The sequence below is a fragment of the Pteropus medius genome, unplaced genomic scaffold, assembly GCF_902729225.1.
Source record: "Pteropus medius unplaced genomic scaffold, Ma_sr-lr_union100, whole genome shotgun sequence".
NCBI lineage: Eukaryota > Metazoa > Chordata > Mammalia > Chiroptera > Pteropodidae > Pteropus > Pteropus medius.
In genome coordinates this window covers 13,342,089-13,354,587 of record NW_024352784.1, presented here as the reverse complement: position 1 = coordinate 13,354,587, position 12,499 = coordinate 13,342,089, and the positions used below count along the sequence as shown (strand labels likewise).

At 37.3% G+C, this 12,499-nt stretch overlaps 1 protein-coding gene across 1 annotated transcript in view; it reads right to left on the bottom strand.

Annotated features, from left to right (window-relative positions):
- The window catches only part of CCDC83 (coiled-coil domain containing 83), a 37,635-nt gene that overhangs the window by 8,122 nt on the left and 17,014 nt on the right, over positions 1-12,499 (bottom strand). The window contains 2 exon segments of the mRNA XM_039848231.1: positions 3,235-3,303; positions 5,893-5,984. Coding sequence (XP_039704165.1) covers positions 3,235-3,303; positions 5,893-5,984 — 161 coding nt within the window.

Here is a 12,499-nt window from a genome sequence, read left to right as displayed (position 1 = left end):
TTTCAAATGTCAAAGGATGAGAAAGAAATTATAGTTAGAGGTTATAAACAAGAGGAATTAATAGAACATTTGGAAATGTTTGACCTAAGGGCTTGGCATGCTTGGGAGGCAGCACAAGCAGTTCTTGGTCTCTTTCCAAAGCTGAAAATGAAGGCCCTTTTGGGGAGATAAGTCCGATCTTCTAAGCTAAGCCTATCCTCTGGCATCGCCTACCGCTTTAGAGTACTAAGTAACGTTCTCATCAATGGCTATCTCGGGCCCAGCCTTTTGAAACGTTAGGAAAATGAAAACTAGTTTCTTTTTTATAGCCATATAGATACTTTTAGATTTTTGGGGTAAGAAAATGAAAAGGAGGAAGTAGAAGACCACTTTTCCCTCCTCAATCCTGCTCTTCCCTAAACTCCCAAGAAACGTACTTAAGAAATTGAGAAAGATAATTTAGTTAAAACTTAGTAGTTAATAATTTAGTCAGAGATCTACAATCCTGAATAAGATATATGCTCTTGAAATTTTCCCCTGCAAGAGCTAAGTTAACTTTATGCCTCCTCACACTTGAAACTCTGATTGGTAACCTCTTGGAATCCGTTTGTCTAGTTTTTCTGGCTGTCCATTTGTTAAGTTAGTCTAAGTCACTTGGAAATTTAATTTTTCTTCATTTTTACAATAAGCATGCTAAATAAAACCAGATAATGAAAATCAAGCAACAGGATGTCTCATATTCTTCCCAGGGACCTAAGCTTTTTGTTATTGTTGAGAGTTAAATGGAGAAATATTTTTAGGAGTTCCATTATTAAGTATCCCTTGTTATTCATTCTAAACCTTCCTCAAATAAATTAGCTGACACACACTGTTGTATTTCCAGGCAATTTTCAATTCTTGTGATAGTACTTATAACCAGAAATGGTTTTAATTAATTTTGTGAATATGTTTAATAATGCTAGAATGAATATTTATTGAAATAAAGAGAAATTCAATTTGTTGAATTTCCTTGAAATGATTTGTTCTTTATTACTAAGCTCTTTTTGCTCAGGATTCAATTAAACCTGACGTTTTTCTGTCTTTTATTTCCACTAAATTATGAGAAGTAAAAAATAAAACAAAACAAAATGTAATTTGTGGCTTTGGTAGCAAGGATCAAGTCACCAAAACAGCCCTTCTTATCAGTTAAATGTAAATTTTATAGCCATTTTCTCTAAACCTAGCATCTATGATACCTTATGAGTTGAGCTATTAAATTATAATCATCAGGATCATACTTTTGATTTAATAAAAATATAAGAACTAAATTCCTCCCTAATATTCTTTAACTACTGAGCTCATCTTGAGTTTTTAAATCAACATTTCTTTTTAATAATTGGGGATTACTTTTTGAAAATTATGTGGACTCCCATTTACCATGACTTTATAAAGATAATTTAAAAAGAAATTGTCAATATCATAGGAAGCATGTTAAAATTTAAATTCCTTGTTTCCTAGACTCACCAACTCTATTTGGTCAAATAGGGAGCAAGGAAAAGGGAAGAGGGGAAGGTGACAGTGACATTTTTGCCTTAAGTATCTAAGTAGATGGTAGAAAAAAATGCAGGAGGAGAAAATTTAAGGAGAAATTCAATGAGTTCTGCATTAGGTATGTTGGATTTGAAATTCCTTTGGGACATACAAGAGAAAATACTTGGTGGGTAAATAAAAATATAGATCCACAGCTAAAGACACACACAATTTAGTGGTGATGATGTACATTTGAGAATCACATACAAATAACTTGATAACAAGAGCTGTGTGTAGTTGAAATGAATTCTCCCAAAAGATGGTGTATTTTCTTTCACAGATGGCATCTAAGCATAAGTTTGGTTGCTACTTGTCTGGATGTAAAAGAAATTTCAGAGTGCTGTAGTGAGTTTTGCACATCCTTTGTAGCATTCTTATAACATCTAAACCAAAAATTACCTGCCTGTTTCATCCAATAACATGCTTTCACATCTTCACCCAAGATCTAAGCCATGTATTTGATTCATCCCTCCAATGCATATATCTATACTCATGGACATTCTTTCATTCAGTAACTATTTAATGAGCACAGCTTATTTATTCGATTTCATGGATATATACAGGTCAAAAGGTATAGCCCGCTCTTTGCAGTGACAAGGCAGATGCATAAACTGACGATTTCAACATATTTTAGTATGAATTACAATGAAACAAGAAGACCACTGGGTGAAAGGCACTTAAAACTTCCTGGGAGAGTCGCAAAATGATTCACTAAGAAATTGATAATCGAAGTCAGTGCCAAAGAAAGAGTTGAAGTTCTTCAGGCAGATGAAGGTAAGGAGGTAAGGGCAGAGGGACTAGTATGTACAATGCCAGGAAAATAGGGCAGTATCCCATAATCAAGTAGGTCTAGAGGGGTCCTCATATGACCATATCCAGCAAGAGCTGTATTACAACTTTGGTATAAGGACACAGGTGGACAGCTGGATCCATTATTTCCTGTGCGCTCTCCAGAAGGAAGCGTGGAGAGAGCCTGAGGACCAAGCTGGTATGGGACGTAGAGATCGCAGTGGGTAGGGACATCTTGGCCACTGGCAAATGGTTATAACTGTGGGTTTGGTGTTGGCTGAAACACAATGTCCAAAAGGTCAGAGCAGCCCACTTTAGAAGTCAGCAGAGCAGAAAGTGGACTAAGCAATGCCTCCACATCGGAAAGCAGAGGGAGCAAGGATCTAAAGGAAACCCCATAAATCTGAGCCCTCTTCACTAACACTCTCCACAAGAAGACATGTAAGTCCCACCTTCCATCTTAAAAGACAGGTCCATCTTAGAGAAGAGCAGGAGGAGAACAAACCTAAAAGACTGAACATTCATCCAAAGGAGACCATGTCATCTCAAAGAGGCAATTTATAACTACAGACAATGAGGTTAGGACAATTCTTTAGCCTTGTTTCCATCACCCAGAGAAAGTGGGGTCCTGAGGAAGACCAGATCAATTTTAGGGCATAAACAAGCTTTGTACATTTGAGTATACTTTGTAAATTGTGATGCCAAAAATGATTTCTGGTTATTATTAAAATTATTTATATTCACTGAGTAACATTTGGTAATAAGATTAAGACTCCACTTAAATTTTATTTTACCCCAGTCAGACACAGTTCCATGCTTTCCCTATGACTCCATAAATAAAAGTAATGTCCAGTTCAAAAAAAAGAGAAAAAAATCGTATTTAAAAATTTCACTCACCTCTCTTTTTAGCCAGTCATTCTCCCAGATCTCTCGATAGCTGCCCTTGTCAATGAACCTTAGAGAATTCTAAAAGAAAGTTTCTCTATTAAGGAAGAGTCGTCACATGATGATTCACAATTTTAGCAATGGTGTTGCACAATCCACTTATCTAATTGCTCATTTTAAGTTATGTTTTGTAATTACTTTGGACACATACCTAAGAACTTTTGTTTCAGTTGTTCTTTCTTTACTATCCTACTGTATTGTTTTGCTGGTGTACACTGCCTAATACAGGCAATTTAAAGAACTGGACAATGGCTGTCTACTCATTTTAGCCTTTATTGCGACTGAATCTGACTGCCATGGTAAAATCAATCATTAAATAATCTGCTCCACATTTAGATGGCTAAGCTGCAGTGATCAAACATTCTTCAAGTTTATGGTAAAGACATAATTCAACATCTAGCAAAAGCATGAATAGATTGCATTACTACATTTTAATTTGACTCTAAGTAACTTTCAAGGCCTAAAATTTTATGATACTTTGCGCTCTCAATTCTGACACTTATGGCCTGAGAGGATAGAGAATCTGCATTTCTTCATCTCTGTCCTCCTCTCTTGCTCTGAGTCCAACTCCGAACCTGGTCTACTGACTTTCACAGTTCCTCTACCACTCTCTCCTCTCCCATGTCAGTAATGGCAATATACATATTTATAAACCTAACAGCAAATAGTTTCAGGTGGCAGGCTAGACAGTCTCCTTGCGGGGAAAAAGGCATTTTAGATGAAGAAAACAGTAAAAGCCTTACTTAGTAGGTTCATAAAATGTAAATTCATTTTTAATTACTTGGATATTTATAGTGCCACCCAAAGGAACTTTATAGTGGATGACAGATCACATTTATCTATGAGGTACTTTTATATGGATACCATGTTACAAATTCAGCAACTGAAGGGCACAACCTAAAGAAATGAAGGAAAATCTTCTCATTCATAAACATGGACAGAAATAATTTAAAAATATGTTAAGGGCAAATTTATCCAAGTCTTTAGAGTTGGTAGATTTACAGTATATATATTTTTTCTTTAAATAATGCTAACTGAACTAAGAGCAGACCTACATTTTTTAGGAACCAGGAACTTTTATACACCAGCTATAACTGATACTTCTAGTTTCCTCAAACATAGAATTTCATTTGAACAGAAGTAGGAAGTACCTCATAACTGAAGTTAATTGGCTAATGGCTTAATTCACTAACAATAGAACAGTGTTTTTCAACTTTGGTCACACATTAGAATCTCCTGGATGCTTTGAAAATCCAGAAGCCCGGGCAATATCCCAGGTCTATTACATGAGCATCTCTATGGGTGCACCCCAGGTGCCACCTGGGTTAAACAAATTTCTCAGGTGACTCCAATAAGCTATGATCTGCTAATGATTGGCTAATGATCTGCAACAGTGGATTACAGAAGTTAAACTGTATGTTAAAATAGCCAGATAAAATGAGGAAAATTCATGTCTGTATATTTGGTTATGTGTGTATATTTGGTTATGTAGAGAGAAGAAAATGTATCGTGTAATGATTAAGAGCAATGATCTAAAGGAGACACCTTGTATTGAATCTTGATTCTGCCACTTGGTTTGGACAAGTCACGAAATTTCTCTGTGCCTCAGTCTTTTCATTAGCAAGTTTCTACCTTATAGCATTGTTGAGAGACTTAAATGTAAAATACTAGGAACAGTATCTGATGAGTCCTCATTATATATTGAACGTGTATACTGAAAGCATATTTGATCTACTATACACTTTTAATCATCTTAACTATGGTCAGGTCACTTAATTGTTGATTTCACCATTTAGTCATATTCAGTCTCCAAGTGGCCGAATTGCATGGGCAGACAAACCATCAGTCAGTTTTCCATATCCTCTCTGTATTTGTGTAGATCAGTAAAAATCGTTCGATAGGATAATAACAGTAAATGAACAATTGAGCTAACAGGGAAGCAAAACACAACAGCAACTAAAATTTAGCGAAGAACTTTAGGAAAAAAACAGACATTTATGATTCTCAAGAAGAGATGTTCCAGATGAAGAGATAAACCCAGCAAGGACTGGGTTTAGGAGATAGTCTGGGGACAGGGGAAGGAGAGTGAAAAGAATAGAGAATCAGATACTTTTTGCAAAACAAAGAGGTTAGAAAACATATAAGATTGGAAATTATATCTCAAATAGTTTTTTATAGTCCAAATGTTTAAAGCTCAAGTAATGTAAGGTATATTCTTTTAGGTTTTGGATATGTAAGAACGTACTTTTAATTTATTTTAGACAAATTACATTTCATTCTACAATGCATCTAAACTTTTATTTAATAATTTATTATAGCCATCATTATTATACTTAAAAATAACTGAACAATAATTTACTGAGCTCTTGCTTCTTATGAGGCATTATGCTACTGAAATCATCTTATTCAATCCTCATACTATTCTTTGAAGGTAAATATTATTATTGTTCCCTTTTTATACATTAGGAAATGGAAGAACAGAAAAGTAACAAATTTAGTTTAAACTCAAACTGCCTGCCTTAAGAACCCAAGTTCTTAACCATTATAACATACCACAAGAAAAAATAGGGGGAAAATATTTGTTTTGTTTTTCAGAAAATTGAAATATACCTGTGTGGCCCATTCCTTCCTTTGGTCCAGTTGCAACAAAGTTTCTCGGATTATTCTCTTCCTAGCATCTTCCAGAGTGATTTTATATTGTTCTTTAAAAAGAAAATTAGAAGCTTTAACAAGGCTGATACTGAATAAAACTATGATGTTAGTAAATTTTATCTTCTATGATCCCCACTTCTCCTTTCTACACATCCCCCCCCTTGAATTTTTAGAGTACATTTTTAATGAAGCATCTAGTACCTTCGATTAGAACAAGTACCCCCAAAATTTACTAACATATTAAGGAGAATTAGTGTAAGATGATGTCTCTCCCAGGAATATTTGTGTTTTCAAAGGACTGTCTCTCCGAAGGGAGAATTTCCAACGCTTTAGTATGTGTATGATTTGTACCCTTCATATGCACAACTTCTGATTCCACAGTAGAGATTTAAAGATTTGATTCTATGCTTGAGTAGCATCCTGTACATCTCACTCCATCTACCTAAATTTCCAAGAATCTTGGCATATGTTTCTTGGTATAGGAAAGGCAAAGTGAGAAGAGAGGAGAATGGTAGAGGGGCTGTGAAAATCAGTCGGCCTGGCTCTGAGTTAGGCTCAGAGCAAGAAAGCAGGATGGAGATGAAGAAGTGCGGATTCCTTATCCTCTCCAGATTTCTTCATGTCACCAATGTCAGAACTGGGAAAGCAAAGTATCATAAAATTTTAGGTCTTGAAAGGTGCTTAAAGATTATAGAGTCAACACCCCTGTTTAAGGAAAGTGATGTGCAGTGACGTTAAGACTGCTTTACAAAGTAGAGAGAAATAAAGCTGGATAAATGAGTCCAGTTTGCTCATTGTTTATTACAGCAAGTCATCATCAAGCTTTTTTGATGTGCGCGACACTATTTAAGGCACAGGGAATGTTGCCGAATAAGAGACAACCCCTGGCAGACTATAAATACATAAACAAACAAATAAATCATATTTCAGGCAGTGATGTGTGCAATAAAGAAAAACTAAGATTCTCTGTTTTAGATAGGGCGATCAGAGAAAGTTTTTTGAGGAGTTAACATTTGAGCAAAGATTGAATAAAGTAGGGGAGACAACAGGGTGCAACAGGAGGGAATTGTACTATTTGAAACCCAAGAACAAAGTTAGTTGTGTTTTATGACATATAACAACTATGTTATATGTGCCTATCAGTTGTATTTTATTTGTAACACGTGAAGGATAATTATTTGGAAGTCAGAAAGTATTTTCCCATACAAGAGATGTTAAGAATTACAGTTGCTAGATTTCTGGCCTGGTACAGAGACCCATTTAACTTATTCTGTAACTAAATAATAGTATTGTACCAAAAGTGCTGTGGAACCTAACTGCCGTTTAGGACATTGTTTTAAAGGAAAAATTTCCTTCATAGACCAAGTCAGCTAAAGCAGAACTCTCAGGGGTCTTTGGCTAAAGGGCAGGAGATCTGTAGGTTTGGTCTTTCAATAGTCTGGAGCCAAACTAAGACTCTGGAAAGGAAACCAGGGAGCTGGGCAGGAGTTATCCAGCCCTCGTCTCTGCTTTGTGCTGGCATCACTACTTCTCCTATTAGATGGAAACTCTGAAAGCAGAATATGAAAACTTTCTTCCATATCTTTCTATTACTGCAGTCCCTGGGAAACAACAGATACTAAAAATATTTTGAAGAAAATTAAGTTTGGCAAACTTCAAGTCTTTGGTGGGCGATGATCTAAGGCTTCAGCACAAGTTAGCAGCAGCGAAAGATGGCACTGCAGCAGCAACTTTGCTGGGGAGGAGAAGGGGGAGTGAAAAGGGAGAAGAGGCACGTTCCCCAAGTTGTGAAGTAGCCAGAAGGGGGGCTGTAATGGCCAGTTTCTGACTTTAATGGAGCCAGAACAAGAGTGTCTGACTGAGGCAGTGGTTTATGAACAAAGAAAGTTCATGAGGTTTTGGGAACTAGTTTTACTTGACATCTGGAGAATAAGAAATTGGAAGTCTTCATTATTCCAAACTTCATATGCTCATCTCTATAACCTGTATTTTTCTTACTCATTCAGAGTAATCACTTGAATATATTAATCACTCCAATCTCATTGCTGATAGAATTTCTTCTATTCAGGACCCATTCAACTAGACTAATGCTAGGTATTATTAGAAACTTCTACCCAACAAGACACACAATCAGTCTAAAAGTTGTAGCTGATCAGAGTTTAGCTGTAATGAATTTTACATTCTGAAAGAAACCATAAAATCTGGAGCTTCATAATATTAAATATTAATTCTCTGCTGTAAGTCATAAAAAATAGATGACCAAATATGTCCTGACTAAAATTGTAGCATGCTCTCTCTCTCCAGTGCCATACTAACACTGAAAAAGTAATAATAACATCCAATTTTGTTTCAAATTCCATGTAAAAGTCTATGGACTGTTTTTCTTTTTAAAAGCAGAGTAACCAGCACAAGGGAGGATATGAAAGTCTTTTTTGTTATCGTTTACGATTCAGATGTTTCAGGTAACAATTATTAACCATTCATTTGTGAATATAGCCAAAGAAACTGGGAGTAGGTAGAAGGCTCCTTCTCATAAACTTTGTGGCATTGCAAGTGGGAGAGCGGGCGATCACGGCTTCGTGCCTTGAGACTGCTGGCTGCTCAGATGCCCAGCCTAGTATGTCACTTCTCAGAAGCTGACCACAGCACCACACTGGCCGAAGCTTGCTTTGCACTGTTCTCCTTTCTCTGTTGTTTCTGGCTCTGCTTTGGTTTCCTCCTCCACAGCTTTTTGGGAGTCTGTTGTCCACTCTTCACACACTTTTGGTGTCACATGGCTTTATTGTGCTGATCCTCTCCTGTGGGGTGGCTTCCTTTCAGCCCTTTCTGGAGAAAACTGAACAGAGGCAGGTGGGAATAATGGCCATGTAGCATTTCTTCAGGCACAGTGTGTGTTAGAGAGCCATCCCTATGTCACTGAATCACAGAGTTTGGAGGACTATTTGAAGTATATTGGTCTGGGGTCTGACACACTTGGGTTCAAATCCTGTTTCTATTACTTACTAAGTTTGTGAGTTTGATAAAGGCGTTTAACTTCTCTGGGCCTCTGTCTCCACATCTTTAAACTGGGCACGGTGATATCTAACTCAAAAGAACTTATAAGAATTAGATGAGATAAGATATAGAAAAGCAGGTGTTGGAAATGTGAGTTCTCTTGGAGATTACTGAGTGACTCTCATTTTATGGATGAAGAAGTTGACATTCAAAGAAGTAATATTACTTTTTTGTAGGTGGACTTGAACCCAAGTCTTTTAACTCACTATCAGTATATAAAGAACTTTTATGGATCCCTGTCCTATGTACCCAATGAGGGACAAAAGAAAAAACGATCTGTGACTCTATTATCTAATGACTTGTAATAACGCCACACTTTATTCCTGGGCCCAATCCAAGGTTTCCTTTTCTTTTATTAAGAGACAGAGCCTTGTCCTGGATATATCAGTGGCTGTGTTTTCTATATCCAAAATCCTAACATCTAGCTAAGGTTCAAGGAAGCAGCTCTAGATGCTTTTTGCCTCTGCCTCAAGCACTCAGTGTGGCTACTGAATAAAGCAGGGTTAAACAGCCGACCAAAGAATGATTTATGCTGGGTCCAATCGTGACCCATGAGGAGGCAAGGACAAAGGTCTTTGGTCTTCTTTGATTATATAAGTGATCATCCCTGTTCTCTTCTGAGTCTGGGCTGGAGAATGTTGCAAAAATTGGTCTGCTGGAAGCAAGAAGAGAATGGGGACTGGCACAAAGCAAAGCAGAGATGCCACAGACCATGAGAGATAAATGTAGAGAGGAGCCATCCCTAGGGCCACCACTAATCCAATGGCCTTCTGTTTCCATCTTCAGTCCTCCCATTCCTCTCTGGGAGTGTTATATCTAACGAATTACCGTGAGACATCAAGTGACCCAATTTTTGTCTCTTTCCTTTAAAATTCCTACTGTGAGGCTAGTAACTCTTTTTCAGTAAGATACGTGGCAAATTCTATGAGTTTTCTGGTTCCTTTCTGATAATAAGAGGTCCTCCAATCAGTATTAATGTATCCAGTTTTTTATAATAATCAAACTTTCAAATTTATTCAAAGTTACGGCTATCCCCCTTCCTAACTTGGACCCACTACTACCATTTCCTCGCCTTGAGCGTCTATGGCTCCTCCCTCAGGGATGAAGGGGAGCAGGGAAGGGGACAGGAAAGCTCTCGCTTGACTGAGACCACCTCCAGCCGACGTCCCACTTTCTGGTGCTAGTTCTCATTTAAGGCTGAGCCTCCTCTTATGAGGGCATTTTTACTTACAAGAAACCCCCTTCTTTCTAAAGTACTTGTTCCTTGTGAGTAAAGTAGTCTAACACAAACCCCATGATCATTGGTGTGGGAGGAGAATTCCAGAAAAATCATGAAAGAAGGGAGAGTGGGAGAAGAAGAGGGAAGAACGGTAGTAAGACTTTAGATAAATCGGTTTAAGAGTCCTGCTCATATTCACTGTGTCCAATTAGTGGCCCCAAAAGCGCTTTAAAGTCTCCAGGAAGAATTGCTGCTGCATGGTTAGGAGAAGTGCCTAAAACTAACAGCAAATAAGAGAAGCCCATAACAGCCCTTTCCCCAAATTTCTAATCAAGATGATGAGTTAAGTTTATATGAGATCACTCTACTTAAAAAATATAAAATAAAGAAAGGCTGGATAAAATATTTAAAAATTTTTAAACATGCCAGAGCAATAACTATTTTAAAAGTATAGTACTAGGGCACAAATACATAAACAGATCAATGGAACAGAATAGAAAGTACAGAAAGAGATCTAAATATACATGGCAAATTAAAGTATGATAAAGTCAACATCTCAGATCAGTAGGGTAAAAATGGGTTATTTGATAAATGATGTTGGGCAACTGGAAAAAACAAATCAAAAATTTGAATATAAAAATTAAGCCATGAAATTCTAGAAGAAAATATTAGAGAATTTATTCATAATCTCAGAAATCATAAAATCAAAGACTGATAAGTTGGGCACTATAAAATTATAAAATTTACTCATATGTACACCTCACAAACAAGAGACTGATGACAAGTGGGAAAAATATTTATGCCTTATATAAGTTAAAGAGCTAATTTCCTTAAAATGTAAGGGGCTCTACAACACAATAGAAAAATGGACAAAGGAAGTGAACAGATGGTTCACATGAAAGCAAATTCATATGGATTTTGAACTTATGAAAAGATATTCGCTTATAAGAGACTTGCAAATTAAAGGTACAATGAGACACTGTTTTCTCTACCTATAAGATTAGCAAAGAAGAGAAAGTTGAATAACATCCCCTGTTGTTGAAGATGTGGGAGAATAGGCATCCTCATAGATGCCAGGAGGAGTAAACTTAGTATAACTTCTATGGAGGGCCAAGCCTATCAAAATAATAATAAATGAGCTGTTTGGACCAACCATTTCTCTTTAGAGATACACATAAATTAAATTATGTAAATATAAAGATATTTATTGCAGTAATATGGGATATATGTAAGGATATTCATTTCAGCATTATTTTTAATAGCAAAAGTCAAGAAATAACCTAAATGCTTATGAGTAGAAGACAGGTTAAAAAATTATAAGACAACAAAACAAAGTAGCCATTGGGAGAATGAGGAAGTACTAATATGTACTGATCTCTAAGGCTGTCCATATTGCTACATGAAAAAGCAAGTGAAAAATTACATCTGTAGCATGCTATTTGTGACATACATGTATATATTGAATTGCGCATAGAATATTTCTGAAAGACTACATAAGAAACGGGTAATAGTGTCTCATCTAGCGAGAGGATCTGAGAGGCTGTGGGTAGACGGTGGTTGGTGGGTGTCACTCTCATTCTGTATTTTTCTTTTGAAGAGGAAAATCTTTTGAAAAACTATAAATCCAAGCAAGCTCAGACTGATCTGGGGCCAGATTTGTACTACCATTTGTGGTGCAGAGGGCCTGAGCTGAGAAACTTATATAAAAATTGGTCCAGAAGCAGAGTTCTGCACAGGGCCTCAGCAGGGGATGATGGGAATGACTTCACACGAACCCCTCTACAATGCAGGCACCGCCACCAGCAGGGCTCAGGGCTGTCATCCACCCATAGTGTTCTTTCAGGCAGGCTTTCTCCCATTTGTTCTATCCTATGACTTTCCTGTCTCTGGGTCTCTAGTGTTCTTTTAAGCCAGTATTTTCACTTCAGCGAAAGGTGGCCTCCTGGTTCGTAGGGCTACCCCTGGTAAGCGTTGTCACATCTGATGTGTCCTGCTCCACACCCTCTCTGTTTTCTGACTACAACTTTACCATTTACTTGAGCATAATGATTCCAGTTGTCCAGCCTGGCTGGGTTGCTTTGGCTTGCCTCAGGTGAATTTCCTTTCCTGCATAACCCGGTCCCAGGACCCTCCTGACTCAGTGGACTTACCCCAGACCCAGGTGTGGGAGCACACAGATACCACCCACTGAATGAAACTTCCTCCTCGAAGTCAGTTGCTCACAGGGTTTCTCCACACCCCAGCAACCCATCCTTTTACTCCCCCTTCTCAGTTTCATAAGTAGTCCCAGGA